Raw genomic sequence first — 15,063 nt, forward strand, 5'->3', positions numbered from 1 at the left:
CCCTCTGGGTGATCCATGTGCATTGCATGAATTTTAAAAAAAACTTTGTTGCAGATTCCTGCCTTTGGTTATTCTGAAGATATAGATGTTTGTGTCCATGTTCAGAGTGAATCTGTATGGGAGTGGTTTTATAATTATCAATCAGTGGCAGGGTCTGCTTCCCTTTAGATGCGATTTCTCTTTGGATGTATCTCACCAAAATTGACAATTTTGTTGCACAGGATGCACAAAATTACATAGTTAGTGAGGTTGAAAAAAGACATCAGTCCATCCAGTTCAACCTATGATGTGTGTGTGTGTTTGCTGTTAACCGTACATTGTATACCCCTGTATGTTGTGGTCTCTAAGGTGCCCATCTAATAGTTTTTTGAAACTATCAATGCTCCCTGCTGATACGACTGCTTGTGGAAGAGAATTCCACATCCTTACCGCCCTTACAGTGAAGAACCCCTTACGTATTTTAAGGTTAAACCGCCTTTCCTCTAGTTTTAGTGAGTGACCACGTGTCTTATTGCATTTCCTTTCTCTGAATAGGTTTTTCCATATGCTAGAGTAGCCAGTACAATATTTGTACATTGATATCATATCCCCCCTCAATCGTCTCTTCTCCAGAGAGAATAAGTTCAGTGCTTGTAGTCTTTCCTCATAGCTGATGTCCTGCATTCCCCTAATTATTTTTGTTGCCCTTCTCTGGACTTTCTCCAGTTCCAGCACATCCTTCCTGAGGACTGGTGCCCAGAAATGGACAGCATACTCCAAATGTGGCCGGACCAGAGTCTTGTAGAGCGGGAGAATAATCTCTTTATTTCTGGAGTGAATCCCCTTTTTTATACATCCCAGTATTCTGTTGGCTTTGCTTGCAGCGGCTTGGCATTGCATGCCACTGCCAAGCCTGTTGTCTACCAGTACCCCCAGGTCCTTTTCCATCCTAGACTCACCCAGAGCCCCCCCCCCCCCCCCAGTGAGTAGCTTGCTTTATGGTTTATGGCACCCAGGTGCATTACTTTACATTTTTCAACATTAAACCTCATCTGCCAGGTAGTTGCCCACCCCATAATTTTGTTCAGGTCCACTTGTAAGGTTTCCACATCCTGCCCAGAAGATATTGGCATGCTTAGTTTAGTATCATCCGCAAATACTGAGATTTTACTCGATATCCCCTCCTCTAGATCATTTATGAATAAATTAAACAGGATTGGCCCCAGGACAGAACCCTGGGGGACCCCGCTTTCCACACCCGCCCAATCCGAGTACTCCCCATTAATCACCACCCTTTGCAACCTCCCCTGGAGCCAGTTCTCTATCCAGGTACTCACCTTATGGTCCATACCTACCTTCCTTAGTTTGTATAGTAAGCGTTTGTGGGGAACGGTGTCAAAGGCCTTTGCAAAGTCCAGATACACCACATCCACAGGCTTACCTTTATCTAGGTGGCAGCTCACTTCATCATAGAAGGTTAATAGATTGGTTTGGCAAGAACAATTTTTCATGAATCCATGCTGATTACTACTAATGATATCGTTTTCATTACTAAAGTCTTGTATGTGGTCCCTTAACATCCCCTCCAAAATCTTGCACACTACTGATGTTAGGCTGACCGGCCTATAGTTACCCGGGATATATCTCGGCCCCTCTTTAAATATTGGTACCACGTTGGCTTTTTTCCAATCAGCTGGCACCATACCCGTCTGTAAACTATCCTTAAAGATCAAGAATAATGGTCTGGCAATCACCTGGCTGAGCTCTTTAAGAACCCTCGGGTGCAAGCCATCCGGTCCCGGTGATTTATTTATGTTAAGTTTCTCTAGTTTAGTTCTAAGTCTATCTTCTGTTAGCCATGGCGGTACTTCCTGAGGTGTATTATTTAGTTTAGCCTTACAAACTGGGTTAGTGTAGCCCCCCAATTCTTTTGTGAAGACTGAAGAGAAGAAATTATTTAACACTTCCGCCTTTTCCCTGTCCTCTGTGGCCAAAACTCCCTTATCGTCTTTTATGGGGCCAATGTGTTCTGGCCTCGCTTTCTTACTGTTTATATACTTAAATCTGATTTGTATCTTAGTGCAGACTTCTGGGAAAATCAGTAAGCCAATCACACAAGCAGGAATTGACATTTCTTGGGGCGTTCTGTACACCTACTGTGTACAGAACACTTCCAGGTGGCCATACTGCATTTTACAGAGCAGCAGATTGATAAGGAAAGGTAATTTTTAAGAACATTTAACTACAATAAGACTTGTATATGGTATATTATTTTTTCCCCCCCAAGAAAGTGGTTACCCTTTACATAGTTATAGCTGCCCTTTCTATTCATCATACATAAAAAGTGATAAAAATTAAATCAGCTATTGATTCATCTTCATCCTATAATGTAACAATCTCATGCCAACATTAAAAAGATCTGGTACAGAACACCAATTGCCTCTCAGCAAATATGTATTTAGCTATCCCACCATGCCTGTTTAAAAAAGCAATGAACACATTTTACCAGTTGTGTTTTTCCTATTTCAAACTCTTCTTCATCTTCATCATCAAAATCAGAGTCAGGATCTTCAAAATAATCCACTTCCTCTTCATCATCATCCTCATCGTCCCTACCATCTTCCTTCTCAGCTGCCTCCAAAAAAGCCTCCATTTCTGCCAGCTTGAAGAACTGGTCATCCACAATGGACTTTTCAGCTGGCTGTTTCAGAGGTTTCTTACTGATTTTTTTCTTGTTCTTTTGTTCCAATTTATTAATATCAAAGTCCAGATCTGAATCATCATCACTGAATCTTTCCAACGCTGAGGATTTTTTGGCATTTTTACTATTAGATACTCTATGATTTTTTCCTTTAATGTCACTATGGTCAGAGATGGGTTCAGGGTCTTCTTCAGATTCTCCTTCTTGGTCTTCTTCCTCATTAGCATTTTTGGATTCTTCTTCCTCCTCCTCTTCCTCTTCAGAAACCTGCAAAATATACAAGTCCTTGTCCTTCACAGTGTTATTGATTGCCTTCTTGAAGTGGCCAAGAACAGCATTGTTCTGAAGTTCGATCTGCTGCCAAATTTGCTCCTCATCAAAATTTTCAGTAATGAGTTTATTAAGAGGGCTTCCAACACCAAGAGCAGCCTCCGACTTATGGAAGTCAAAAAGAGCCTTTGTTAAGCTGGACAACTCAGAAGCCAATTCCTCTTGAACACTAAAATAGGAAAAAAAAGATAATGAAAAAGCAAGTTGAGATGGAGATATTTGTGTAAAATATAAAATTTTTGCACTTTGCAATACAAAACACATTCAAGAGGGCGACAGTTGCTCTAAACAGTAATAAAATGTAATGCCAACAAATTCTGGTTGTTACGGCTAGTGTACTCTGTACATGGTATGAATATATGGGCAGCACAGTGGCCTTGAGTTATAGGTTCAAATCCCAACCACAGCACTACCTGCATGAAGTTTGTATGTTCTCTCTGTACTTGCATGGATTTCCTCCCACACTTCAAAGACATGCTGGTAGGTTAATTGGCTCCTGTCTTGATTGGTCCTAGTATATGGTGCCAGAAAAATTAACTTTGAGGTAACTCACAAAAAATGGCACTTGGGTCAAAGCCCTCTTTTTTACACCTGCATCCTGGGCTGGTGCTTTTGGCTGAGACTGGAGGAATTTATTTTACTAGATAAATTATCGAACAAGGGGCCATTGGTGGCACCATGGACGCTTGTTACCCATAATAGTACAACTGTGCCACGTCCCCATACAGTCTCTATATACACAATCAAAGTTGAATCTGACTGCAGTCCATGGACTTTCTGGGCACCAAATGTGTAACCACTTGATTACCTGGGCACTCATACCCTGTGATGGGAGTCACTTTGGTTGGAGGGTCTGTGAAACACAGCTTACCTTAAGAGAGGTTGGGAAATCGCTCTCTCAGCCCCCTAGGCCCCTCTTATGTGTAAGTCCCCCTGTGTCTATTAGGGACACAGGGTGACCAAGAAGCCCAGTCTGGCCTGCCCAAAACAAGACTTCAAGACTGATCGGCTATGAGAGCTCCATGCGCCCTGCCGGGACAAACTTACAAACAATGTAGAACTTTGTCAAGGAAGCTGCCATGATGGATTCAGAGTGGTGTGTGGTAGTGCTGCGCTGCCTCTTTGCACATTGGTGCAGAATATGCAATAATTATATATATATATATATATATATATATATATATATATATATATATATATATATATATATGACAAAATACACCGTGTTATGTGTCTCACTCTCTAGAGATGTGTAATAGGTAAGTGCCTGTAAATGATCTCATAAATAAAATACCAATAAACGAAAAAGCACTAAAAAGTATGCATAGTACAATAAAAGTGGATATGTACAAATAATATTGCATCAAATGAAATACATAATCAATGTGCCACAATAAAGTGCTGAGAAAGAAGTGCAAAGTTAGCTATAAAAAGTGACTAGTGCAATGGGATGGACTGAGGAAAAATATAATTAAATGCTACACATGTGCAACAAAATAGGGCAAATGATATCACTTAAACTGGCTTGTGAGGTTAAATATCTCGGGAGATAAGCGAGTATAAGCCACACATAAAGAAATATTTATGCCGTCAATGAGCAATGGAGTGACAAAGTAAAGAAATAAAAATAAATAACTATAATGTGATAACTGATAGTATTCTAAAGAGGTAGAGTGTCCTTTTTGTGCGTGGTTGGGTGAACTAAGCGATGACTCCATAGAAATCTCTTCACTTGTGGTTCTAGGATTCTTGTGGTTTCTCTAAACCAGGTAAGGAGTGCTTATAATAATTTCTATCCAGGGTAAGCATGCAGATTTACTTTACCGGGTACCTCAGAAGAAAGTGCAGGGGAGTGCCCACTGACTATGTGGTTGGCCTCTCACCTGTCCCTTTCTTGTAACAAAGCCTTTAGGGGATATAACGATGTTTCCGGGGGTCCTATGATGGGTCCCTCAAGGTCTGCCTGGTAGCCTCCAATTGCTCTAGGTATCTGGCACTTGTATAGCCTCTGTGGGGATATGGATCTTTCCTAGGGTCCTTATGGATGGTGTTCTCCTGGGGTTCTATAGGGAGAGCCCTGGTGGTGATCTCCGCTACTCCGGTTCCCTCCCCCTTTTTCCTCACGTTTTTAGTCCACCCCTTTTTCTCCTTTCTGATCCATTCTGGCACCCTACATGCACTCTTTATGCACTACTTTTTGATATCTCCCATGTGGATATTCATTTTGGTGTTTTTTTTCCTTTGGCACCTCTTCTGGGTTTACCTGCCTGAATATATATACCTCATTATTTATATGCATCCTAAAACTGATTTTCGCAGTATATACAATTCATTTTTATATACACTTTCAGACTGCTTCTGGCCCCAATGTGCCCTTATTATTACCTCCTGGAGTGTTACCCTTGGATTTTCTAAACTGGCATTCTACCCTGTCTATGATCCTCTCCTCTCTGCTGCCCTTGTGTGCTGGATGTTATCCGTGCCTCAGCCCCGGGTCAGGCATTTCCTGGATCTGCTTCCATCTCCCTTTTGACACTGGATTTCTCGTGGATATACAGCACTGCTTTTAGGTAGTGTTTATGCCACCATATTCCCCATCATAGTTTAGCATTTTATCAAAGTATATCACAATCCACATTTTAATTTTTTTTCTCTTTTTAGAAATAAAAATGTATATTCAAGCTCCTGATGAATGGACAGAGGACCATGAAACACGTCGAGCCTACAAATATGACTCATATGTTTTACTGTTATGTGATATATTATTAAGATTGTGAGCACACAGAGATTTTGAGGTCTTATTGTATTCATTATATTCTTGAGTGATGCATGTTTGGTCCTAGAAATATTGTATTTATTTTTGATTCAATATGTACTGTTTAATCTACAGAATGCCTGATCCTTATATGTGTCTATGTAACTTTGCCCCTTTACCATAGATTTTTAATTCATTTCTTATGCCTATTTGACCTCATTCAAAGTCTCACTTTTCTGTTTTTCCATTCGAAACTTCTGCACCCGCACAAAGCGGTTCAGAGCCTTGAGATCCAGGATTGGATTCACCTTGCCCTCCTTTCTGGGCACCGTGAAAAGGATAGAAACCTTGAAAGCATTCCTGTGGAGAAACCGGCACAATCACTCCTTGAGCAAGGAGATCCTGCACAGCCTCCCGGAGATCCTATAAACGATCCGGAGACAGGCAAAGATTTCACTGAAAGAACCTGTCTGCCGGCCGGGATCGAAATTCGATCTTGTACCTGGAACAAATCAGTTTGTGAACCCAGTCCACTTGTCTTGAACGAAGGAAATCCAGGGTTCCTGAAAGAGGCGCAGTTGTCCCCCCACCCCAGAAACGGGTGAGGGCACCCCTTCATGCTGAAGAGGACCTGTCCGCAGAACCGGACTCACTGGTCTTGGGCTTGCCCCAGGGCTTCTTAGTCCCTCCAGAAGCTCTGAACGGCTTACCTTTTTCTTGCGCCCCGGAGGCACGAAAAAAACGTCTGAGCGGTGAAGGAAGGTCCCCGCTTATTACGGGGTGCTTTACCTTTGGAGGATTGAGGAAGAAGAGTACTCTCCCCACCAGTCAGATCCTTGATCAACTCATCCAGTGAGTCACCAAATAATCGCTTTCCCAGAAAAGAAGGATCGGTTAAGGCCTTCTTGGAAGCCTGGTCAGCCGACCAGCTCTTCAGCCAAACCATGCATCTCAAGGCAATCCCCACAGCCGACACTCCGGCCACCAGGGGAGCCGCATCACACAGGAACATCAGGGCCTGGGTCACCTGGTCCATAAGTTCCATCAGCTCTGGGGGAACTGTGTCAGGATCCAAGTTCCCTTTCAGAACCTTCACCCATTCCGTAACCATCTGTGACACCAAAACAACACAAAAAAACTGTTTCAGGATAGAACCCGCCAACACATGAAGGTGGCGGGAAAGTGATTTCACCTGCCTGCCCACCGGATCTGTAAAAACGGTAGAATTTTCCACAGGCACTATAGTAGATTTATTTAACCTAGAAACAGGATGATCCACCTTACGCAGTACCGTCCTCAGTAAAGGGATAACGGCATTTAAAGCGCTTAGGCACGACTAGCATGTGCTTGATGCGCCGCCATTGGTAATTAACATCATAAAAATTCTCAGGACAAGGAAAAACCTTGCCCGATTTTGGGTCTTGCGGAAGCCAAAAGACACCCATGTCCCTGCCAGCATGGGCTCATCTGCCATTTTCAAAGTTTCCCTTACTGAAAACTGTGGGCTTCCACCAAAGAGCATTCCCGCGCTGCAGCTGAAAAGGCCAGGTCCTCAGGTAGGGGGGCGTCCATATCAGTCTGAATAAGAGGACCCCACCAATGATGGTGAAGGCAGTAGCCGTTTGCGGCTAGTAACCCTTTTCATAACAAAATCAACCCTGGTCGTCTGGCTTTCCAGTGCTGCTAAAAATCACGGTCAGCGACTGCGATCCGGAAAGTCCGGTAGTCGCACTAAGGGGGTCTGAGGGTGAAATCACTACCTGGGACTCCATAGTAATTCAACAGAAAAAAAAGGAGTACTGTCACTTTAAAAGTGCCAATCGCGGTCCCCACCCTCCTGAATCGGTCTGTGCAGCAGGAAAGTGAACAGGATATGACATCAGCCTGGTATGTGAAAGGTCACACTGCCTATTTAGCTCCACAGGGCTACAAAAAATTGGCTGCCAATGCGAGTCTATAGGAAGCACAGGGAAAATGGCTGCCCCATACAAGTCAATGGGGGAAAAAGTCATATTGCCCACACTAAAGATTGCGGCGCCCATGGCGCACCATGCGATCAGGGACACCAAATATGAAGGCCACAAGGGATCTACAACCAGAACCCAGCAGGAAAATGTACCATTTCCACCCCCCCGGCGCCAGGAGCCGCAACAATAGCACCCCCCAGGGGGGCGGAAGAGGGGGGGCAGGGCACAAGGCTGGGTAACCTGACAGACCAGGGGGATCTTTAAGGAAGTCTAGGTCCCATTATCCCCAGGAGAGGGCCCACGTCCACCAAGGGACAATGGGGGAGCTGCATTTACTCACTATAACATGGACCGGGTGGGCTCCACTCTGGACAGACCACCTTCCACCCGGAGTGGGGGTGCCGCCAGCCGAGAGGTATGCTGCGACTCAGGGCATTCCAGGTCATCGTGTACCAGCGAGACATCCACTCGCAGGCTTGTCCCCATCCAAAAAGGGGCTCCGTTGTGGCGAGGCCTAGTGCGGGACTAGAACCTGCTCGTAGGCCATGCTGGGAGACCTTAAGGATCAAGATTATCCAGAGCGAAACCCCAGCCGGCATTGCTTGTAGATTACCAGGAGGATCCCCCTGAACACTAACTAGCAAAGTGAGTAAAGATAAATAAAACAAAATATTCTTAAGGCTACATTCACACCTGAGCGTAGCGTTTTTCGCGCGTTTTTTACCGCGATTTTACCGCGATTTTTGCGGCGTTTTTTACCGCGATTTTACCGCGATTTTTGTGCAGGCGTTTTTAGATTGAATAGAGATCAATGGAAAACGCCTGTAATCTGCCCAAAAAGAAGCTCATGTACTTTTTTGAGCGTTGGGCGTTTTGTATACAGCGTCAAAACGCTCAGATGTGAACAGGGGCCATTGAAATGAATAGGATTTGTCTTGTTGGGCGTTTTGAGAGCTGATCCTAGAGCAGAAAAACGCCCCAAAACGCCTAGATGTGAACGGAGCCTAAAAGAATAAAGACCGAAGTCCCAGCAGGTCCTACTCCTTCACTAAGCAGAAAAAAAACATATGCTGGAACAGGGTGTGTGGGGTTATGCCTATAGGGACAGCCCCATGGGTGTGGTGAATTGCTTTTTTCCTGCCTAGTACTACTCCTGCAGGGGGCAGCATAACCCAATGGTTTCAGAAGTATGAGGGAAGCGTCTGTCAATGGACAATAGAGAAAAATATATTTTTTATGGTTTGTTATAAAATTTTGTAAACCGGTCATTTTTCTGCTTCACTGATGGGCACTGAAGAGGCAGCACTGGTGGGCACACATTGGCAGCACTGGTGGGACTGCACTGATGATCAGGGTCAATGTCCATTAACACAAGCCAGTTATCGGCTCTCCTTTCCTGACGTTGTCAGCGTGAGGAAAGACAAGCCGATAACAGGCTTGTGTTTACATCTGTGATCAGCTGTCAGACAGCTGGACAGAGCTGATCACGTGGTAAAGGGCTGCTGTGATTGGCCCTTTACTCTGATCTGGGATCAGCTGTATCTGAAGAACTACGCAATTACAGAGCGGACGTGCGGGCAGCGCGATCATGGGAGGAAGTCAATAGACACCCTCCTAGCAAAGTAAGCCTGTTTTGTAGCTGTCATTCGGCTATAGCAAGGGCGGAAACGGGTTAATTGAACAAGCTGAAGTTAGAAGCTGATTGGCTCCCATGCACAGCTGCAGTAAATCTCCCGCAATGTCTCAATGGGAGAGACCCCTGCGTTGATGAGGGGGATTTATCGGGTTTTTTTTATTTTACTCAATCTGCTGGTTGAACAAAAAAAAAAAAGAAAATGGACTGTATATATGTACCCAGTTTTAGGACTCAGATAGACGATCAGACCCGTCCTCCAATCGGAGCCGCTGTCTGCTGCGTGTGAATCCACCTCAGACCTGCATGCAGGCATCCCATAGAAGTGGAGGCGGTGATGGACACAATCACATGTCAAAATCTGACATGTGTACAGGAGCGGGTACACGGATCTGAACCCGGACAGTGCATTTGGATGGGTGCGCTCACTCCTGACATGTGATTGTGTCTGTGCTGCATCCTCTTCTATGGACTGCCTGCCTGAACTCACAGCTGGATTCACAGGCTGAGATCAGAGGATGGGTCTGATCGCTCATCAGAGGAGCCCTAAATAGGCACAAAATACATCCCTTGTACATGAGGCCTGAGATCTGCTATCAGCTGATAAGTACAAGGCACCCTGAATGAATAGGTCCTCATATCATTTAGGTAAATCTAGAATTGACTGTACAATCAGATTGTAATGTGTATGGTAAACCTGAGCAGATACAACCAATAGCTCCCTATGCTGTAAAGTACACCGATATGATGAGATTGCTCCAGGATTACATATGTGTGTATCATACCCCATAGAGAGCCTGCTGTTCTGTCTGTGCAACCATCCATTCCCCCCCCCCCCCCGGCTCTGTTCACACCGATGTCGGTGAATGGAGGACCGGTCATACCTGAGGAGCTGTTCGGGGTGAGCGCTGACCGTCTCCAGCACCGCCGTACTCCGCCACAGCTTCTGCCCCAAAACCTTCGCCATCCTCCCCGATCACCCAGGTGCTCAGATGTCACATGTGCGGCGCCACACCGGATGTGTCCCTTCCAAACCCACCCGGCCGGAAACTGAAACCCCCGCAATAGGGTTCCGCATAGCAATGGTTGCTTCCACTTTCTGGTATTCACATTTCCATTCCCTGCCATAACCCGGCGTCAGTCTCAGTTGTCTTAAAAACCAAGTGAAAAAAAATTCACATTTTTTTTTTCAGGTTTGCTTTTGTTCTTTTTAATAAAGTTGTGGTTGGAGTTTGAAACCAAGATGGCGGCGGCCATGGAGAATGAGCGGGTGCAGTGTGGACTGTGAGAATACTGGCTGCAGTGTGGTGTCCCTGGCTGCTGGCTGTCCCGGGGTCGGGATTGGTGTGAGGAAGGTATATCATACATTACTATACTCTTCTATGATTTATGTCACAATGCACTTCCTATAATACATGGATGACACACACCATCATACCCCTGTGTGTCCCTCTCACTGACATACACTTCACACTCTATAATAATATATATATATATATATATATATATAGTGAATAACATTGATTGTCTCATAACTATGGCACCTGTGGGATATATAAGGCAGCAAGTGAATAAGTTGTCCCCGAAGTTGATTTGTTGAAAGCAGGAAAAAAATGAGCAACTTTGACAAGAGCCAAATTATAAATCAGTGTTTCTCAACTCTGGTCCTCAGGGCACACTAAGGGCTCTTTCACACGGTCTGCCTCCGTAGGCGGATCCGTGCTGCTCAGGGGGGATCGATCTGCCGATCCCCGCTGAGCTGGCAGATGACAGCTCAGTCTCCCCTTGCAGTGCGGAGAGGGAGGGGTCACAGCTCCCGCTGCTCTCTATGGGGGATCGGATGAGAGCGGACAGTCTGTCCGCTCTCATCCGATCCGATCCCTGAACGGATGGAAAAATAGGGTTTCCATCCGTCCAGATTTCAGGGACAGGATCGGATACGGATGTCAGTGGAGGTCTCTCCTCTGACATCTGTTGCCCCATAGAGCTGCATGGAGGATCCAATCAGATCCGCCTAAAAAACTGACAGGCAGATCTGATCGGATCGCCTGTGTGAAAGAGCCCTAACAGACCAGGTTTGCAAGAAAACTGCAATACATTACAGGGGATATAATTTGCTGCTCAGTGATTGCAGTACCTGCGTCTCCCCAGGCTAATACTTAATATCTGGCCTGTTAGTGTGTCCTGAGTACCGGAGTTGAGAAACTCCTAACCTGCAGCTCTTATGGGGTGGTCCCCGTCTGCAGCGGTCAGAACTAGAGATGGGCTCAGTCGTGTTTGAATCGTAGTCCCAACTGACCTGAGCAATTCTACCAGGAAGCCGTCACTGCACACATAGGCAGTGAGACATTTCTTGGGGGACACACACACACACACACACCTCATGATTGGCGGTGTGCAGTGATGGCTTCCTTCCCATAGTTTGCAGACGCAATAACTTTTGCGCAAACTAATCAATATTCGCTTATTGGGATTTCCTTTTTACCAAAATATATAGTAGAATACATATTGGCCTAAATTTATGAAGAAATTACATTGTTCATTTTTTAAAATGTATTTTATAGCAGAAAGTAAAAAATATCGTTTTTTTTTCAAAATTGTCTTTTTTTTTTTTGGTTATAACGCAAAAGAGAAAACTGCAGAGGTGATCAAATACCACCAAAAGAACGCTCTATTTGTGGGGAAAAATGGACAAACGTTTTATTTGGGTACGACGTCACATGACTGCACAATTGTCAGTTAAATTAACGCAGTGCCGTATCGCAAAAAATGGTCTGGTCATAAAGGGGGGAGGTAAATCTTCCGAAGGGCAAGTGGTTAAAGGCTTGGTTCACCTTTTGGGAAAGAAAAATAAATGCACATATTTTTGCAGTGAAAATAAATATGCATTTCTTTTTTCCTCAGGATTAGAGATGGGCTTGGGCTCATTCGAGTCCCCAGGTGCCCGATCCCGCCAGGAAGCCGACACTGCACCCTGCTAATCACAGGCAGTGAGACAATTCCAGGTCTGTGCAGCGGCGGATCGGGAAATGTCTCCTTGCCTTTGATTAGCAGAGTGCAGTGTCGGCTTTCTAGCAGGATCCAGCATGTGGGGATTCAAACAAGCCCATCTCTACTCTGGATCATGCAAAGCATTGCACCCATGATCACTGGATTACCGATGCAATGTCAGGATCCTGCCGCTTTCAGCCCATACCTTTGATACTTTGAGCTGCAGGACTTGTGAATGAACTATGAGAGCGCTCATCAGTGCCCTTGCAGTCTATTGAGAACTACAAGCCATCAGCTGCAATGGCTGATGATACTTGTAGTTCTCTCATTTGCAGATCGCTGTGAATGAATGATGCGGCCATATGGACAGGGCCCTACACAGCCATGCTATTTTAAAAATGTGACAGCGGGTGCAGGAAGAAGATCCCCTGCTCCCTGTCACAAGGAAGGTGGGGAATTGGAGGTGCGGGGGGGGGGGGGGGGGCAGGTTTAGAGTATGTTACATCCAAATTATGGGTGTAACATGTATTATGCTCTGAAAAGTGATCTTATCCTTTAACCATTTCAAGATCCCTTAATGTACATTTAGGTTACAGGTTTGAAGTTATCAGCCATATACCTAGTATTTTTTATTTTATTTTTTTTAGCCGTCGATTCTCTTTTAGCTAAATAGCTGCTGGATCGCTTTTAGAAGCAGCAGGAGGGGTCGTTCCCACCCTCCGCCGGTCTTTCTGGGGTTTACTGTTCTCACGGCATGCCCGGGAAACGATCTGGCAATTTTCACAGCTTGACAGAAGTGGTGAGAAGAGACCAGTTCATCTCTCCTCACCTCTCAACTAATCTAGGAGGACTTGAACAATTGTCACTTCCCGGTCTAATGCCGATGTAAACCATTTTATTTATTTTTTCAAAGCATCAAATTAAAATTTTTTTTTTAAATGCTTTTAAGGGTAGAGGAGAGATTTGTGGGTCTTATAGACCCCAGATGTCTCCATAAAGAGGACCTGCCATCCCTTATTTCTACCACAAGTGATGTTTATGTTTCTTGTGCTAGGAATAAAAGTGATGAAGAAAAAAACCTAAAAGGTCGGTGTAAAAAAAAAAAAAACATTTTTTAAAGCTCCCCCATTTCTCTGTGCCTGTGTGCAGAACCAAATGCATATGTAGGTCTCGCATGCATATGTAAACGGTGTTTGCAACACATGTGAGGTATCGCTGTGAATGTTAGAGCGAGAGAAATCTAGCGCTAGACCTCCTCTGTAACTCTAAACTGGTAATCGGTAAAAATGTTTAAAGTGTCCCCTTTGGAGAATTTTAACCACTTAAGCCCTGGAAGATTTTACCCCCTTCCTGACCAGGGCCTATTTTGCGATTCGGCACTGCGTGACTTTAACGGACAATTGCGCGGTCGTGCAAAACTGTACCTAAACGAATTTGACGTCCTTTTTTTCCCACAAACAGAGCTTTCTTTTGGTGGTATTTGATCACCTGTGCGATTTTTTTTTTTTTTTTTTTTTTTTGATCACGCGCTATAAACAAAAAAAGAGCGTCAATTTTGCAAAAATAACAATATTTTTCACATTTTTTTTTATATGAAATTCCCAAAAAAAAAATTTAAAAATTAAAATTTTTTAACATTTTCGGCCAATTTGTTTTATGCTACCTATGTTTGGTAAAAAAAAATCGCAAAAAGCGTATTTTGATTAGTTTGCGCAAAAGTTATCGCGTTTACTAACAAAGGGAAAGATTTTTGTCATCTTTGTTGTTTTTTTTTTTTTTTAATGAGTAATGGCGGCGATCTGCGATTTTTTTTTTTTTTGCGGTACTGCGACATTGCGGCGGACAGATCGGACCCTTGACAGACATTTTTGACACTTTTGGGGTTACCAGTGACATTACTGCAGTAATCAGTGCTATACATATGCACTGTTAGTATAAAATTACACTGGCAGTGAAGGAGTTAACTGTATTGGAGAGGGAGGGGTTAAGTGTGTCCTAGGGGCGTGTTTCTAACTGTGATTGGCTGTGGCTACTAGTGTAAGAACCGAGATCAACGGTCCTACATAGTAGAACCGTCTGATCTCCATTCTTACACAGGGAAGAATGACAGGCGGCTTTGTTTACATTAGGCGGCTTTGTTTACATTAGCCGCCTGCCTTTTTTCCGGTCTAACAGAAGATCGTGAGTACAAGGCGGACATCGGGTCGGGCACACGCGCGGGGGGGGTCCGTGACCTTGCGGGAGTGCGCCCGCTCCCTAGAGCCTCACAGGCTAGTGACGTAGCCCTACGTCGCTTTGCCTGTGAGTGGCTGACCACCGCAGTAAATAGTCGTGCGGCGGTCGGCAAGCGGTTAAGTATCATAGTTTGTCGCCATCCCACGAGTGTGCGCAATTTTAAAAGGTGACATATTGGGTATCTATTTACTCGGCGTAACATCTTTTAAATTATAACAAAAAATTGGGTTATATACTGTGTTTTTTGTGCAATAAAATTAAATAAAATGTGTTTTTTCCCACAAAAATTTGCGTTAGAAAAACCGCTGCGTCAATACCGTGTGACAAAAAATTGCAGTGACTGTCATTTTATTCTCTAGGGTCTCAGCTAGAAAATATATGTTGTTTGAGGGTTCGAAGTCATTTTCTTGCAAAAAATGCTGATTTTACACAGAAAGTGTCAGAAGAAGACCTGGTCTTAAAACTGTTAAAT

At 44.3% G+C, this 15,063-nt stretch overlaps 2 protein-coding genes across 2 annotated transcripts in view; one reads left to right on the forward strand and one right to left on the reverse strand.

Annotated features, from left to right (window-relative positions):
- The window catches only part of MPHOSPH10 (M-phase phosphoprotein 10), a 34,191-nt gene extending 23,816 nt beyond the window's left edge, over nucleotides 1–10,375 (reverse strand). Inside the window, exons 1-2 of the mRNA XM_082254676.1 lie at nucleotides 10,250–10,375; nucleotides 2,486–3,179 (exon numbers count right to left, since the gene is read on the reverse strand). Of these exons, the coding sequence (XP_082110802.1) occupies nucleotides 2,486–3,179; nucleotides 10,250–10,332 (777 nt within the window). The 5' untranslated portion in view covers nucleotides 10,333–10,375. The remainder of the gene's footprint in view (nucleotides 1–2,485; nucleotides 3,180–10,249) is intronic.
- A 303-nt stretch (nucleotides 10,376–10,678) lies between these two features.
- The window catches only part of FAN1 (FANCD2 and FANCI associated nuclease 1), a 47,950-nt gene continuing 43,565 nt past the window's right edge, over nucleotides 10,679–15,063 (forward strand). Inside the window, exon 1 of the mRNA XM_082255407.1 lies at nucleotides 10,679–10,720. The gene's annotated coding sequence lies outside the window, so the exon portion shown is untranslated. The remainder of the gene's footprint in view (nucleotides 10,721–15,063) is intronic.

This window comes from Pelophylax lessonae (genome assembly GCF_965119305.1).
Source record: "Pelophylax lessonae genome assembly, chromosome: 4".
Classification (NCBI taxonomy): domain Eukaryota; kingdom Metazoa; phylum Chordata; class Amphibia; order Anura; family Ranidae; genus Pelophylax; species Pelophylax lessonae.